This window comes from Delphinus delphis, chromosome 21 (assembly GCF_949987515.2).
Source record: "Delphinus delphis chromosome 21, mDelDel1.2, whole genome shotgun sequence".
Taxonomy (NCBI): domain Eukaryota; kingdom Metazoa; phylum Chordata; class Mammalia; order Artiodactyla; family Delphinidae; genus Delphinus; species Delphinus delphis.
The window spans coordinates 29839961-29858043 of NC_082703.1; the positions used below are offsets into that span (position 1 = coordinate 29839961).

Here is an 18083-nt window from a genome sequence, read left to right on the forward strand (position 1 = left end):
GTAATTTGGATACATTTCTTTAGCCCCTTTCCAAGTTGCAGTTATGTGTACACACACACACACACACACACACACACACACACCCCCTTCGGTTCATGTGAACTACCACTAGTTGACAAACTCTTCTAGCATGTGTCAATTCACGCAACAAACATTTTGTACCTTCTATGCAAATATGAATAAAACATGTTCCTTTGTCTTGGGCAACTCACAGTTTTTGTCTCTGCAAATAATCACTATCCAGTGCACACAAATATAGACTTAGAGGCATACAGATGAGGGATTTGGTGCATTTGTGAAAGGCTTCAAAGAAAAGGGACATTAAGTTGGGTCTTGATAAATATGATACAGCGTATTAGTCACAAAAAAAGGGGAAGAGGTAAGACAGCTCAGGAAAAAGCATTTCACAACTTAAAGGCATAAAGCCATGCTGGTATAAAACATGTTTAGGAATTGCAGTGAAAGCAGGGAGGTTAGTAAGTAAAGTATTAGTAAGTAAAGTTAGTAAAGTTAGTAAAGTATTAGTAAGTAAAGTTAGTAAGTAAAGTATTAGTTTGTACAAGACAGTGGCGTTAGGGATGGAGGGAAGGGGCTTTTGAAGAGACATGTTAAAGGTAGTTGTTAAGACTTGGTGATCAAATGTAGCGGGAGGTGGAGGGGAAGGTGGTGAAAGAATCAAAGATGGCTCCCTGTTCTTATTTCGGGTTACCGTCGAGTATCGTTTTGGTCACTGGAACAGGGAATGCAGGGCAAATGAAAGACTATTGGGGGGCAGTAGAAAGGGATTCTTATCACTCGAAAGGGATAAGCTTGGCTTTACCGATGTTCATATTGAGATTACCAGATACAAGGCTGCGGGATCTAGGTACAGTAGGTACTTTAAAATGGAGTTTAAGGGCTTGGCATGAGAGACTGCAACCACTGAAATGGTGGCAAGATAGTTAGATATACCCTGGGTAGGCGCTAGATATAGATCCAGGGCGGGGTAAAAAAGCGTAAGGCAGGACACAGACACAAATCTCTAACTCAGAATAGGATAGGCAATGACAAGAGAGACAGCAAGGAAGGACCACCAGTCCAGAGGGTGGGACTCTGCAGGAGATGCAAATTCTGAGCAGTTAGCCAGGAACCAGGGGCTCTGTGGGAACCCAAGGGCAGGACAGAAAGCATGGTCCAGATTCGGGGAAGTCAGCAAGATGGAAACAAAATGAGCACCAGAGTGTACGAGTCCTGGAGCTTCCTGTGGAAGCCTATTCCCAACTATTTTGACCTGGGGCTTCAAGCAGATATTATTGAAAATATTTCTAGAGAATAAGGAAGAAGAGGAATTCTGAAGGGTGCCATGTCCCATTTGGTATATTTTTAGAGTGAGATAAAGATGTTCTCAACTAGCTGCAGTGATGTTTACGTGTCATACATGTGTTTCTACGCCAGAACAATGAAAAGTGAAGGGCTAATGAAGTATTTGACATAGCATTGTCTAGTACAACAACATAATTATCATTTGATTTATTTCTTATTTGACTATAGGCTTACCTTTCTGCTTTAGCATTATTTTTACAGACACTGTTAGTTATAAATTATTAAAACTGTTTCAGCTGAAATGTGTATGTACTTCTAGTGTCTTGTACTGAACAACATTTCATAAGGCAGAGTTTGGTAAACCCCTTTGGTTGAAACACATTGTTATTACTTTAGGTGCTGACGATTCTGAAGCCGGTTTCCAATTGCCTTGATTAAAGTAGGAACATTCTATGGCTTGGATGACTTACATTTCACATTGGTTTGAGCAAGATGATTGCTATGAAGGACTACAAAGAGTAAGATATATTTACGTTGTAATTCTAATTTTCTGTGATTTTTATCTGCTTTATTTCTCATGCAGCTGTATTTCTGTGTCATTTATATTGCGGACATTTTTGCATTGCAGGATTCTGAGGGTAAATAGGATACTTATCTGATAGACTTAAAAGCAGAGGTAAGAAAAAATATAAGGATAGTCATTTATTGAAGAAAAGGTGTTTTTTTTTTTTTCTATCCTGATTTCAGATGAATTCTTAACGTGTTCAGATTGTCTTTAGGCTTTAAAGATAAAATAGGATTCTTTCTAATGTGATTAATGTATGAAAATAGCAATAATTTCAAGAAAGTAATTTTACATAATTTTATGATAGAAATATGTATGATAATACCACGTATTATAATAATATTGTAAAAGAAAATGAAAAAACGTTCTGAAGAAGAGTGCCATGTTCCATCTGGTAAATTTTTAGGCAATTAATTATGCTTCAAAGGGATTTGCATTGTTACTATGGCAACTGTTGCGCAGCACAGCTATTCTGATCTATTTCTACTGCAACAGCAGAAAACTGCCATCTTTAAATGCACCTTATCAAAATGGATTTAGTTTAGAATAACATAAGATTTCTCTTTGATTATGGTCACCTTTTCAGTGAAGGATTTCTTAATTACCTAAATGAAGGAGATTTGTGGACTTTTCTTTTCATTAATGAGTGGAACAAAAGAGCCAGAATATCTTGATGGAGTTTTACCAGCTTTATCCCCATTGTTGTTTGAGGGCGTGTACTACTAAAGACATGCAGCGCTGAATTCTTCTTCCTTCCTCCTTACTTCTTCAGGGTACTGTTCTAATCACATCAATCAAAGATATTTTCTCAGCATTTTACTTCGTTTAGATTATCTTTTTAGTTGTCAATCCTCAGCAGTTTAAGCCTCTTGGGTTTTCTTCTTCAGATTTTTTTTTTTTTTTTTCAGCTGTGAAACAGGCTGGTAAACATCTCAGGAGCCAGTAAATATCTAACTCTGGAGAATAACCCTCATGGTATGGATCCTAAAGTGTTCTTCAGAAGGGAGGTTGAGAATTACTGGGTAGCTCACCATCCCGAATTCCAGCCTTAACCATAATGATAGAAATATTTCAGCTTATGCGTTTAATAGCAGTATTTGAAGTTGCGCTGGACGGACACACACACACACACACACACACACACACACACACACACACACAGAGACACGCGTGCACGCACTGTAATGCCAGCATCCTTTTTTATATTGTGTGTGTGCATTTAAAATGTAATAACAGTGCATTTCTGATGTTCAGACAGAAGGCTTTTTGTTTTCACGTGTAGTGCATATATTCCTCTACGGGAAAGGAAAGGGATGACAATCTAATTTGGAGGGAGCGGGTGACTGATTTTAAGAAAATGCGTTTTGCTAAAATTGTGTGTCTCTTTTTAGTGATTTTGAGGCAGCTCATGGAGATTTTGAGGATTCAAAATCCTTCCCTCCACCATAAGCCCAATCTGCCCTTTAATAAGCTATGGCCTTTATAAGTGAATTCCTTGTTCTGAGACATATTAAAAGAATAACTATTCTCATATATAGATATAGTCCAACCCTAAAATTACCATATCCTCTTCATGAGTTTAAGCTTTTCTTGGCTCAAGTATTTATCAGTTCTTATACAGACTTAGATGACAATGAAACAGCTTATTCTAAATAATGAAAATTGAAACATGATTATTTAATTTCTTCTAAAATTCCAGCTTAAAATTCTTCAGATGATATATATGTGCACATATACCCTATATAGTCAGCATTCAGAACACCAGATTTTTCCATTGTTATATTTTTAATGCTTACTGGAAAAGATAAGTTGGTTTTTGAGCTAAAAAAAACTTTATCTTTAGATCACTGAAGTGGCCTTTATACTTTAATTAATATTTATGGCATATGTATATATTTCTACACACACAGCACATGTATATGAACTTGATTTTTTTTTTTCTTTTATGAACTTGATTTTAACTTAGTTTTATAATTTTATTTTTGGCAGTATTATAACTCTAGCTATATTTAAATTTCATGCTTATGTCATATAATCTTGCATATTCAGAGGTGAGCTTTATTGTTATACAAATCTAATGCAAATATACTCTTATAACTTGCTTTTTTACATTTCTTACACTTCAGTGTAATTATAATGTATGTATTGTGTATTTCATATAAGATTGAAACCAAGAATAGAATTTAGGTTAAAAAAATGAAAATAATATCTCTGTAGGGCTGTAGTTGTCAGGCTACTGACACTGTCAGTTGCATGTGAGGTGACACAGTGCTCAGACTTTCTTCCTGAATCCTTTGTAAATCTGCATTATTCAGTGAACTGCAAGGTTTAGTACTTTATCTTTAAAGTGTGTATATTGTTTCTGGGCCAGAAAGATGATGTTTTCTGAAATAGCAAATCTTTAGAATGGACATGGAAATTCTTAGGTGGTTCACATAAGAAGGAAACGTATTCTTAACTAAAGATAAAAGGGTACGTAATATTTACCTGAAATATAAAACTACCTGTCACATACAGTTAAAATATATTTGATTTCCTATATATGTGACATGTTTGTAGGATTTATATTTAAAATATAAACATATATTTTGAAATGGACCTTCGGTTGAACGTTTTCTATTTTTAGTAATGCAGAATCACTAATTTTGTAAACATTCATGCTGACCACAATGATATCAAAAGCTTCTGGACATTTCTTTTTATCTCCTCGGTAACTGAAGATATCGCTTAATAAAGGCTACATAATATTATATATATATATTTTATGATACTTTTGAGAAAAATAATATAGAAGTTTCAAATACTAGCAGTTTAAATACATAATTCAGAATTATAGATGCAATAGTAGTCATATGTTTAATGATGCATGATTTTTTAATACCTCATTCAAAATCCTAATTTTTTTAAGAAGCTGCCATTTTGTTTTTTCCTGTTTATTATTATTATTATTATTTTATTTATTTATTTTTTTTGCGGTACACGGGCCTCTCACTGTTGTGGCCTCTCCCGCTGCGGAGCACAGGCTCCGGACGCGCAGGCTCAGCGACCATGGCTCACGGCCCCAGCCGCCCCACAGCATGTGGGATCTTCCCGGCTCGGGGCACGAACCCACGTCCCCTGCATCAGCAGGCGGACTCTTAACCACTGCGCCACCAGGGAAGCCCTCCTGTTTATTATTTTAATGGCTGGTTTAGACAAGTTATTCAACTCTGAATTATGAAGGATTTAAGTTGTTGGACTATGAAACTTATAAAAGCTGCTTAGGAACATATGAAGGCATGCCAAATTGTATGACCGTATTGAAATGTTTATATTATCTGAAGTTAGAAACTAAAAAGAAGTAAATCAGGATAAACTGATAAAATAAAAAGTATTGGCATGGATTTAGAAGTAATTTATTTGTTTTCAATAAATAAAGAGTTAGCAGAGGGACTTTTAGTTTCCAGTTTGTCATGTAGGAGCTCAGAAGTCTTTACTCTGGCCTAAAACAAATCAACAACTTTTCTTAGATTCATAAGAGAAGTGAGGTCACAAGGCAAACCGCTGCCCCAGATTGGAGAGACAGACAGGCAGATACGGAGAATCACAATGCACCAGAGCAGAAACCCACCAGCAGAAACCTCTGTGGAAACCAGAGCCACAGTGGAAAACCTGAACTGTAATTGATGAATTGCTGGAGGCCCATATATCAAGTCCGAGAGTTAAAAACTCAGGACGGCGGGGGGAGTAATAAGGAGGCCTCCAGGCTTTTCTGAGTTTTACCTCCAGGACCTTTACCAAGTTTTCACAGTAAATACCAGAGAAAGGTCCCTCCCTGCTTCTGGCAAAGGGAGAGGAAAAGGGATTGTTTAGAAATATGTCAGAGCACTCTCCTTCTTAACAAGGCTGCCCGTGAGGAGAGCCTGATCTGCAGAGATTATATCAGCACCTAACCTATCTGGGGGAAGGGAAATACCCAGTCCCTGCTCACTAGCTATCCTGTCCCACCTAGGGGAGAAAGATCCCTGAGAAAACTGGTGAAATTCCCATTCCACAGCCACAGGCTCCTCAGAAGACAGAGACTTAATCATAGGACCGCAGAATGCTTTCTCTTCTCCCACAACTTAACATTACATTACTAAAGGTCTGCTTACCAGTTCCTTTTAGCCAGTAACATCATGTTCTCCTTTCAACAAAAAATCACAAGGCACACTAAAAAGCAAAAAACACAGTTTAAAGAGATTAAACAGGCATCAGCTCCAAAGTCAGATACGGCAGGGATGTTGGAATTTATCCGACCAATAATTTTTTTTAAAGTATGATTAGTATGCTAAGGGCTTTAATGAAAAAAGTAGACAACATGGAAAAAAGATGGATAATTTAAACAGAGAGATGGAAATTCTAAGAAAGAATCAACAAGAAATACAAGAGATCAGAAATACTGTAACAGAAATGAAGAATACCTTTAATAGATTCATTAGTAGACTGGACATGACTGAGAAAAGAATCTCTGAGCTTGAGAATATGACAATAGAAACTTCCAAAACTAAGAAGAAAAGAGAAAAAAATAACAGAACAGAATGTCCAAGAACTGTGGGACAACTACAAATGTACAACTACATTTCCATACACATAATGGAAATACCAGAAGAAGAAAGACAGGGACAGAAGCAATAATTGAAACAATAATGACTTAGAATTTCCTAAAATTAACATCAGACACCAAACCACAGGTCCACGAAGTTTGGAGACCACTAAGCAGGATAAATGCCCCCCAAAAAAATACGCCTAGGAAAATCATATCCAAACTTCAGAAAATCAAAGACAAAGAGAAATCTTAAAAGAAGCCAGAGCAAGGGTCAGAATTATATCCACTTCTCAGAAACCATGCAATCAAGAAGAGAGTGGAATGAAACGTTTAAAGTGTTGGGAGAACTAAAACACCAACCTAGAATTCTGTACCTTGTGAAACTATCCTTCAAAAGTGAAAGAGAAATAAAGACTTTCTTAGACAAAAACTGGGGCATTTGTTGCCAGTAGACCTGCCTTGCAAGAAATGTTAAAAAAAAAAAAAAAAGTTCTTCAGAGAGAAGGAAAATTAAATAGGTAGAAATTCAGATCTACATAAACAAAGGAAGAACAGTGGAGAATGACTAAGTGATGGTAAAATAAAAACTTTCATTTTCTTATTCTTAATTGACCTAACAAATAACAGTTTGTTCAAAATGAAATTAGTGACAGTGTCTTTAATTATGTAAGCTTATGTGTGTACACACACACACTTACACATACATACATATATATGTGTCAGGTATGCTTATGTGTGAGTGAAATGAATGACATCAATGATACAAGAGATGAGAAAGAGGAATTAGGATTATTTTGTTTTTATAAGGTACTGAGAAGTGGAATAGTATTATTTGAAAGTAGACTTGGATTAGTTGTCAATGTATATTGCAAAATCTAGGACAAGAACTTAAAATGTTTTGTTTTTCTTTTTGCGGTACGTGGGCCTCTCACTGTTGTGGCCTCTCCCGTTGCGGAGCGCAGGCTCAGCTGCCATGGCTCACGGGCCCAGCCGCTCCGCGGCATGTGGGATCTTCCCGGACCAGGGCACGAACCCGTGTCCCCTGCATCGGCAGGCGGACTCTCAACCACTGCGCCACCAGGGAAGCCCTAAAATGTTTTTAAATGAGGTATAATTGATATGCTAAGAAAGGAGAAAAAATTGAGTCGTACAAAGTACTCAGTTGAAACCACAAAAGAAAGAGAAAGTGTGGGAGACAAAAACAGGGCCAAAGATCAAGGGCAACAAAATGAAACAGTAAATATATAGTAGATATTAATCCAACTATATCAATAATCACCTTGAATGTTGATGATCTACATGCACCAATTAAAAGACAGAGTTTGTCAAAGTGGATCAAAAAACAAGGCCCAACTATATGTTTTCTGCAAGAAATTCACATTAAATATAAAGGCACATATAGATTAAAAGTAAAGGGATGGAGAATATACCATGCTAACCCTAATCAAAAGAAGTAGGCATGTCTGTCTTAATTTCAGATGGAGCAGACTTCAGAGCAAGGAAAGATATCAGGGATAAAGAGGTACATTACATAATAATCCAGGGGTCCGTATTCCAAGAAGATATAACAATCCGTAATGTGTATTCACCTAATAACAGAGTATCATAATGCATGAGGCAAAGCTGATAGAAGTGCAAGGAGAAATAGATGAACCCACTATTATAGTTGGGGACTTTAATATCCCTTTATAAGAATTTAACAGATCTAGCAGACAGAAAGTTAGTAGGGACATAGCTGAACTCAAGAGCATCTTCAATCAACTGGATATAATTGACTTCTATAGGCTACTTCAGCCAACAACAGCAGATTACACATTCTTCTCAAGCTCACAAGGAACATTCACAGACTAGACCATATTCTGGACCAAAAAACACACCTTAACAAATTTTAAAAGTATAGAAATAATACAGGTCTGCTCTGAGACAATGGAACTAAACTAGATATCAGTAGCAGAAACATAGCTGGAAAACCCCCAAATACTTAGAGATTAAACAACACTTTTCTAAACAACACATGGATCAAAGAAGAACTCTCAAGAGAAATTAAAAATTATTTTGAACTAAATGAAATTGAAAATACAACTTAATGAAGTAAAAGCCCACAAAAGCAGGACTTGGAGGGAAATTTATAGCATTTAGTGCATTTCTTAGAAAAAAAGGAAGATCTAAAATCAGTCATCTAAGCTTCTGCCTTAGGACACTAGAAAAAGAAGAGCAAATGGAATTCAAAGTAAGCAGAATAAAAGAAATAATAAAAATTAGAGCAGAAATTAATGAAATTGAAAATAGAAAATCAATAAACAAAACAAAACTAAAAGCTGCTTCTTTGAAAAGATCAATAAAGTTTATAAGCCTTTAGCCAGGCTACTTAAGAAGAAAAAAGAGAAGAAATATATTACTAATATTAGTAGTGAAAGAAGAGGTATCACTACAGATCCTATGGACATTAAAAGGATAATAAAGGAGTACTATCAATAATTCTATGCCCACAAATTTGATAACCTAGGTGAAATGGACCTATTTTTTGAAGACACAGTTTGCCAAAACTCACACAAGTATAAATAGACAATCTGTGTAGACGTGTATCTAGACCTGAATAGACCTATGTATCAACAGATGCTGAAAATCATTTGACAAAATCCAGTACTTCTTCATGATGAAAACTCTCAGCAACCTAGGAATAAAGGGTAACTTCCTCAACTTGACAAAGAACATATTTATTCCTCATCTTGATAAAGAACAAAAACCCTGTAACTAACATCATACTTAATGGTGAGAAACTTGAAGTTCTCCTGCTATGATCAGGAACAAGGCAGGGATGTCTGCTCTCACCACTGCTTTTCAACACTGTATTGAAGTCCTAAGTAATGTAACTGGACAAGAAAAGGAAATAAAAGGTATACAGATTGGCATGGAAGAAATCAAACTGTCTTTGTTCACAGATGACTTTAGTGTCTGCGTAGAAAAAAACCTCCTGGTACCAATATAGTGATTTTAGCAAGATTTTAGAATACAAGATGAATATACAAAAGTCAATCACTTTCCTATGTACCAGCAATGAACAAGTGTAATTTGAAATTTAAAACACATTACCATTTACAATAGCACCCCAACAATGAAATACTGAGGTTTAAATCTAACAAAATATGTACAAGATCAATATGAGAAAAACAATGAAACTCAGACAACAGATATCAAAGAACTAAATAAATGGAGAGATATTCCATGTTCAGGGATAGAAAGAATCAATAGTGTCAAGATGTCACTTATTGCTAAAACTTGATCTATAGATGTGATAAAATCCCAACCAGAATCTCAGGAAGTTATTTTTTTGGATATTGACAAACTGATTCTGAAGTTTATATGGAAAGGCAAAAGACCCAAAACAGCTAACACAGTGTTGAACGAGAGCAACAGTCAGCAGCCTGACACTACCCAACTTCAAGGCTTACTGTAAAGCTACAGGAATAAGACGGTGTAGTATTGATAAAAGAATAGACAAATAGATCTGTGTAACAGAATAGAGAGCCCGTAAATACACCCACATAAATATAATCAACTGATCTTCAACAAAGGATCAAAGGCAATACAATGGAGAAAAGGTAGTCTTTTCAACAAATGGTACTAGAACTGGACATCCACATGCAAAAAAATTAATCTAGACTAGACCTTATGTCTTTCATAAATGGATTTTAGACCCTAAAGGTAAAACACAAAACTATTAAACTCCTAGAAGATAACATAAGAGAAACCTAGATGACCTTGGGTATGGCCATGAATTTTTAGATTCAACACCAAAGGCATGATCCATGAAATAAATAATTGAATGCTAAACTTTATTAAATTAAAATATTCTCCTCTGTGAAAGACAGTGTCAAGAGAAAAAGAAGACAAGCCACAGACTCGGAGAAAATATTTGCCAAAGACCATCTAATAACTGTTACCCAGAATATGTGGAGAACTCTTAAAATTCAACAAGAAAAGACAAACACCCCAATTAAAAACAACCAAGGACCTACTGTATAGCACAGGGAACTATAGTCAATATCCTGTAATAGCCTAAAATGGAAAAGAATCTGAAAAGTAATACATATATATATATATATATATATATATATATATATGAACCACTTTTCTGTACGTCTGAAGCTAACACAACATTGTAAATCAACTATACTTCAATAAAAATAAAAGGGAAAAAGACTTGAAAAGACACATCACTGAAGAAGATGACATGTAAGCTATGGAAAGATGTCCAGCATCATAAGTTATTAGGGAATTGCAAATTAAAACGACAGGGAGGTACTACTACGTGCCTATTCGAATGGCCCATCTAAAACACTGACAGCACCGAAGGATGGTGAGGATGTACAGCAGCAGGAACTCTCACTCATTGCTGGTGGGAATGCAAAATGGGGCAGACACTTTGGAAGACAGTTCCATAGTTTGTTACAAAATAAACATACCCTTACCAGGATCCAGCAATCTCTTCCTTTTCCACTCTTTCTTATTTACCTAAATGAATTGAAAAGTTACGTCCAGACAAAAACCTGCATACAGATGTTTATAGTGGCTTTATTCATAATTGCCCAAACTTGCAAACAACCACATGTCCTTCAATAGGTGAATGGATCAACAAACCACGGTACATCAAAACAATGGACTGTTATTCAGTGCTAAGAAGAAATGAGCTATCAAGCCATGAAAAGACATTGAATACATATTACTAAGTGTAAGAAACTGATCTGGAAAAAACACCATACTCTATGATTTCCAGCTATATTCTGGAAAAGGCAAAGCTATGGAGACAGTAAAAAGATCAATGGTTACGTGAAACTACTTTGTATGATGCTACAATGGTGATGCATGTCGTTATGCATTTGTCAAAACCCGTAGAAGGTACAACTCCAAGAGTGAACCCTAATGTAAACTCTGGACTTTGGATGGTAATGATGTGTCAGGGTAGGTTCATCGTTATAACAAATGTACCATCTGGTAGGGATGTTGATAGTGGTGGAGCTTGTGCGTGTAGGGGAACCGGGGGGCGAATGAAAATCTCTGTAATTTCTACTCAGTTTTGCTGTAAACCTCAAACTGCTCTAAAAATAAAATTTATTAATTTTTTAAAAAGTAAAACAGAGTTAGAAGAAAGTGAAAGTTAAATGACTCCATTTTGCCTGTATATTTAAATATCTTTCCCTTATGTTTCTTTTCCAAATATAAACTCAAAATTTGTTTACACACAAACATTAATAGTAATCATACATACCAAGGATAAACTATAACAGCCTATTTAATTCACATGTGGTTGAGATAATGTATATTTTCAATGAAAAGTAATATTGTCATAACATTACTAATTGAAAAAAAGTGTATTTTTAAAATTTATCCAGAATGCTAAGTGTCATTAGAGGAGGAAGAAAGCAGGTATTTGTAGCAGTTTCTTATACTTGTAAGCACCGAAAGGTTGGTAGCACCGCTTTTTTATCCTGCCAGTTTTCACTGCAAATTATTTACTTTTTTGGGGAAATATATCACTAGTTCCACCCAGATAAAGGAATTTAATGGGATGAAGATAGAAATTGGAGAAGAAAGAGAAGAGGAAAAAAGAAGAGATCTTTTCAGGAAGTGGAAATATGAACTAGAAAAGATATAAAGAGGAAAGTAGCTTTATAAATAAATGAGATATAACGTAACTGACTCTGGGCTCTTTTACTCTAAAATCCTCTGCCCTGCCACATAAACGATTTATATTCTGTAATTTCCAGCTTCCTCTGTCCTCTCTTCACAATGAACACCACTGTTAAGCCAGTTTGTATTCCTGCCTTGTGTACCTCGAATAGTTTCTGTGAGGACGTAGCGTCAATGTGAAGACTGAAGTTCTGAGACAGAGGTCACAATCCTCCCAATATTGTATTGGCTCACAGTGTTTAACATCTGAATTTGCTGCCTTGAAGGAATTGCCAGTGTTTAAAATTGGTACGTTTACATAAACCTCTGGATATTTCCATTTCTTTGGGAAGTTCCAGAAATCTGGCAACATGGAGTAACCTTCTCCAGTGGTACCAGACCCTTTAGATAGGATATACACTTTCTGTTTCACTCTGGTCCTTGTCACTCCTGGTAGGATTACCAACCCTTGGTCAAATGTCAGCCGTCATTTATTTTATAATCTCTCGCTTCCTTAACTGAAGTGACCTGCCTTGATGTTCGTTGACATTTGGAGATTTCAACTCCTGTTCTTTGAAAGTAGACGCTGAGATTGATGGTGCTAGTAGAAAATGTTTTCAGGGCGTAAAGATAAGGATTGAAGAAAACAGATGTAAAACAAAGAAGAGGAAGTTTATTGAATAATGGAATTGACTGATATGCCTCTGAATTTGTTCCTCAAGGCAAACATGTCCCAGGTAAGACAAGTGGGACTGCTGGCTGCTGGATGTCAGCCATGGAACAAAGATGTGTGCGTTGCCAATGGAGACAGGTTTGCGTACTGTGCTACCCTGGCCATCTATGTTTATCAGGTAAAAGAACGCTGATTCTTTCCAAGTTTTCCTTTTATCAGGTAAAATTACTATTTAATTAATACTTGAAAAGCTTAATGCTGTAACTTTATTGATATTGGTATTTTATTGTATATTTTGTTACTATTTATACTCTGTTAGTTTTCCAAGTCAAGCTTTTAGAAAATGCTCATATCATAATATTAAATTATTAGCAAATTCTTAATTGATTTAGTAATCCTATTTTGGTGCTATTCATCAAAAAGAATTTCTACAAGAATTACAGATCCTGTTTTATGAATGGTGAACAAGTAGTTCTTAATTCTTTAAACTATATTCCCATATAATTAAATGGAATTCATGTGTCCATTTATTTCAAACCTTGCTCAGTAACATGTGATACGAGAAAATAGTCTTATTAGTTGAAGAAGTGAGTAGTCCTTTAGCGAGCCTTCTATTAAAAATAGTGCAGTTGTAACATATTTTGAGATAGTCTTGGGATAAACACCTTTATCACTACCTTTTTTCATGTGCTGGCTCCGTGCAGACATCTCTTATCAGTTCCCAATCTACACAGCCAACGGCCTTCTGAATTTTTTCATATAGAGGTGACATGAGCATCATAAATCCAAGTCCAGTTTTTCTTCTTAAACCTGGAGCCAGTATTTCAGTGTCACCCACTAACCATTAGTCTAAACCACAGATGTGAGAGTTATCACTGACTCCCTCTTCTACTCACGTCCTGCACCCTAGGTAACCAGGACTGGTTCTGGTACTTTCTACCTTTTACTCCCTTCTTCATATCCTTCTCACCTAAACTACTATAACAGTTTCTTAATATTCTCTTTGCCTCTATCTTGACTCCCTCTAATTTATCCTTCAGTGTAATCAGTCATCTATAATGCAGATCTAAACTTTTCAGTCTTCAGTCGCTCCTCATTCCTTAATATTAACATCCAACCTCATGGTATGACATCCTTTCATGATCTTCCTGTCTCCGTCTCCCTGTCACCTTGTGCTCCAGACCCTGAGATCATTGCCTTTTCCAAAACTACTCAGACTCTTCTGTATCTTGCCTGTGCTTGCACTAATTTTTCAGTTTGCCCACATTGCCTGTCCAGAGACGTTTTCTCATCTTTCAAATGTCAGCTCAAATGTATAAGCTCTTTTCTACATTCTGCTTTTTCCTTGTTCTTAGTGAAGGACCTTATGGAATGGATTGCGTCTCTACATGCTTCCATTGACCAGAATGGGTCTTTCTCATCTTTGAATTCTCAAGTTACTGCACACTCTCTGGCACTTAGTAAGCACTTAGTAAATGTTTCTTGAATTTTTTTTATCTTGAAATACCAACTCACTTCAGTTAAGAGTGAAAAAAAATTATTGCTTTATTCTGGAGTAAAAATTCCTTTAAATTGCTAACAGTGTTGTAGTTTATTGAAAATTTAAGAAATAATAGCATTCATCTATAAACCAATTAAGTTTCCACAATGCTAAGATTTTATGTAGTCCATTTCTCAAGATTGAGGAAATATCTAGCAATCAAAATGCAATTTCAATGTAACCCACATCTTTTTTTCACTTCCCGTTCCTCAGAAGACAGGAGCAAGCCTTCTAAATGCCCCTTTTGTTTTGCCATCTACCTCTTTACCACCCTATGTGTGTTGCTAAGCTTCCTCTTCAGAAATTTCTCCCTTAATCTTTGGTCCCTACTGTCTTGTCTTTTACTTCCTCCTAAAGAAGAAGAATTTATCAGGCAGGGAAAACTATTCCTCTGAGGAGTCAGGAAGGTAAGAAAGTGGATGAAGGCGAAACTTAATTTTTTTAATGTTTGCATATATCTTGTTTAATGATGACATTTTATGACTTGAATACTTAGGAAGATTAAGCTAAAAGATTAATCTAAAAAACCTATGAAGAAAGTTTGCGTGTTATTAAAGACTAAAACAAACTAAAAATTACCCTGATTTAGAAGTTAATACAAATAAACTTGGGTGACAGTTAGCAGTTAGGATTTTACGGCAAGTATACGGTTAAAGAAAGGTTGGTGTAGTTAATAGTTAATAGGATAATGGTTTGAGTAACTCTTACGTAACACTGTGAAAGGTTTGTTATGTGTTAAAGGGAAAAACCAGGTTCAACAAAATGACATATACAGTATATACATCTCAAACATGGTAAAACTGATAGAAAGATGAATTGATCCACTAATTAATGGCACATTTACAAAGAAAATAGGAAAACTAGGCTATTCCTTTTGTCCACTTACGTATAAAAACACAACATAATGCCCCTTCCAAAAAGCAATAACATAAAACAGGTCCAAATGATACCATTGCTCTGCAAACTTTGGACATCTTAATAATGTAGTAATGAGCAGCTGGCTTATTTAACCTACATTTTTTTGACTCAAATATAAGTTAAAAATTTGCAGAAAAAATATTTTAAGAACAAGGTGTTTTTCCCTCATAAATAGAGCTATGGAAAATAAGTCTCTGAATTATTATGCATATTTAAATGTACATTTATTGTTACTTCTTTTTAAAATTGGTATGTTTAATTTCAATTCTCTTTTATTTTTTTGGAAAATGATTTCTTTCAAATTGAATACATTTGAATTCACTTGAAAGTAGACCAAGGCTTGAATTATGTTCATATCTTTTTATTAGGTGTACTAATTTTCATGTATGTAGTTTTTTAAAAATAATGTGATTATTAATGGAAAGTGTATTACATAGAAAGAAGCACTGACATGTTTTATTTATATATTTTTTAGTTGGATCACCGTTATAATGAATTCAAACTTCACGCAATTATGTCTGAACATAAAAAAACAATCACAGCTATCTCTTGGTGTCCACATAACCCTGATCTGTTTGCAAGTGGCAGTACCGATAATTTAGTGATCATTTGGAATGTTGCAGAACAAAAAGTCATTGCTAAACTCGACAATACAAAAGGTATACCTATAACTGGGATTTATTTTATTGAATGAAAATAGAATGTTACATGTGAATTATACCTCAGTTTTTTTCCTATTATTTCAATAAGCAAAATATTTTATTTCAATTAGCTCAAGTTTTAAAGTAGTGTTTTTCAAGCTTTCTAATGGTAATCTATATAAGAAACACATTTCACATCATGACTCATTATTGTGTATGTGCCTGTGTACAAAACTGAAACAAAATTTCATGAAATGATCAGACTTAGTACACTGATCAATTAAAAAACATAGTCAACACCAAATAACTTTATTAATATTTAAATATAATATTAAAAATTCCAAAATAAATATAAAAATAATAATTAGATACTATTTTCTCAATGAGACAATTGGCCTTGCTTGAAACATACAAAGACAGTATGACGCATGTAGTCACTGCTCTGCTGAGTTGACTTTTTCCTATATTTTTAGGTCAAAGTAGAAAGTTCTAGTTTATGCAAATAGATCTTTGTGAATGGCATAATATCATTACTTTCTTTCTACCTAGCATCTTACCCCATAATGATGATGAAGTTAAATAATCATTTTTCTGTGTTAAATGTCATAATAGTTCAGTTCTCTTTTTGAGTGCTGAGTGTGGCTCAATTACCGATTGTGTTTTTGAAAGCTCCTGCTGGATATATTTTCCATATTCAGCCTTTTCTCTAAAAAATACTGGTTGTAACTTTGAGATAGTAAACTGAGATGTGACAGTGTCACAAACTTTACTTTTCACAGAGTTTCTTTATAATATTCTTTTCAGTGTGTAACAACAATATTGAGGAGTCATAGGCAATTGTATTTAAATCTTGCTTCCAATATAACAATAATGATGCCTTTTGGAACCTTTGGGTATGTTCGACATAGGTTGAGTATGGCTTTTCCCTTGTCTTTTCAAATTTAGGTCGTTAGGAATGCTGAAAACACCCGAAAAACACACCAATTTTGTTATGTAACTTTTGTCCTAAAAAATATTTACCAGATATTTTCAGCTAGGAAAATGAGCATCTCCTTCCCAAGTTCATATACGCTGCTTATTATTTTCACTTGCAGCGACCAATGAATTTCAGTATTAGACAGTGAGTAGTTTGCTTCAATCTCTGAGCAAAATCTTTTTAAAAGTCATCTATTCAGTGAGCTCCCATTAACGTAAGTAACAGTTTTCCTTAAGGTTTTCACTACTCCAATGAGAAAAAGCCAAATTAGGTTTGGTACAAAGCTTTGTGGTGTATAAACAGTGATAGCCTCGATCAAGATTTCATGTTTTTCTGGTCATAGCCCTTTCTCCACCAATCACAGATCCTACGGTTTTACCAGTATTGTTTATATTGATCAACAGTGCACTTTCCCACTACTTTAAATACAGCTTTGTGTGAGATTAATTTTAAATAACACAATAAATACTCCTTAAAATTCTTTCCATATTTTATGCGACATAAACTAAAAATGTTATACAATGCCATTGTGCTTATAAAGTTGTCCCACAAAATCTATACTAGACTGTAACTGCATAGTAACACTTTCTAAATGTTATGCGTAAGGACAGATTAGACAGCATATTATGATACCATTACCTAGTGATTTGTCATCAAACACCATATGCATCACATCCATTCATTGTGGAAGAGATTTCTGTTCATCAGCTGTGTGCACCATAGCTTCCTTTGCCACTGAATATGCAATTAAATAAGACTTTTTCATTAACATGTGTAGAATGATTAAATAATTGTGGTAACAGTTTTGATCAATTTTATATATTTTTCCTTTTTCTGAAAAATTTCAGGGTAAATTCCTTATGTTTTCAAAGATCTTAATTTAAAGATTGAAAGTTTTGATATTTTATTTGGAAAAATTATGAATATTTTTGGTCATTTTCATTTAAAATAATCCCCTTTGAAAAGGCTTAGACTCCTTTTTTCTTTTCAGAATCCAGTTTAAACAAAGTAGAAGTTTGCATTGTCAACTTTAAAAAAAATAAATATTAGAACTTCCACATCCGGCTGTTGAACTTGAACATGCCTCTGTATTCTTTTTACTTCATCATTCTTTTTTCTTAATATTAAAAAAGTCACTTAAAAGAAAATGAGTATTACTTTGTTTAAATGTAAAAGGTTAAAAAATTGTCACCAACCTGAAAAATGTCACACTTAATAATACACTTTCAGA

General features: G+C 34.8%; 1 protein-coding gene across 9 annotated transcripts in view; it reads left to right on the top strand.

The window, feature by feature from the left end:
* The window catches only part of WDR17 (WD repeat domain 17), a 79441-nt gene that overhangs the window by 10742 nt on the left and 50616 nt on the right, over positions 1–18083 (top strand). For 6 of the 9 annotated variants that reach the window (XR_009517896.1, XM_060001322.1, XM_060001326.1 and 3 more), the window contains 3 exons: positions 1699–1820; positions 12827–12955; positions 15711–15894. Coding sequence is in view for 8 of the 9 variants with exons in the window: in XM_060001322.1 (XP_059857305.1) it covers positions 1755–1820; positions 12827–12955; positions 15711–15894 (379 nt within the window). In the remaining variant the exon portion in view is untranslated. Of the gene's footprint in view, positions 1–1698; positions 1821–2775; positions 2843–11983; positions 12414–12826; positions 12956–15710; positions 15895–18083 lie in introns of those variants that run through there. The other 3 variants (XM_060001328.1, XM_060001327.1, XM_060001329.1) reach the window with 3 other exon arrangements.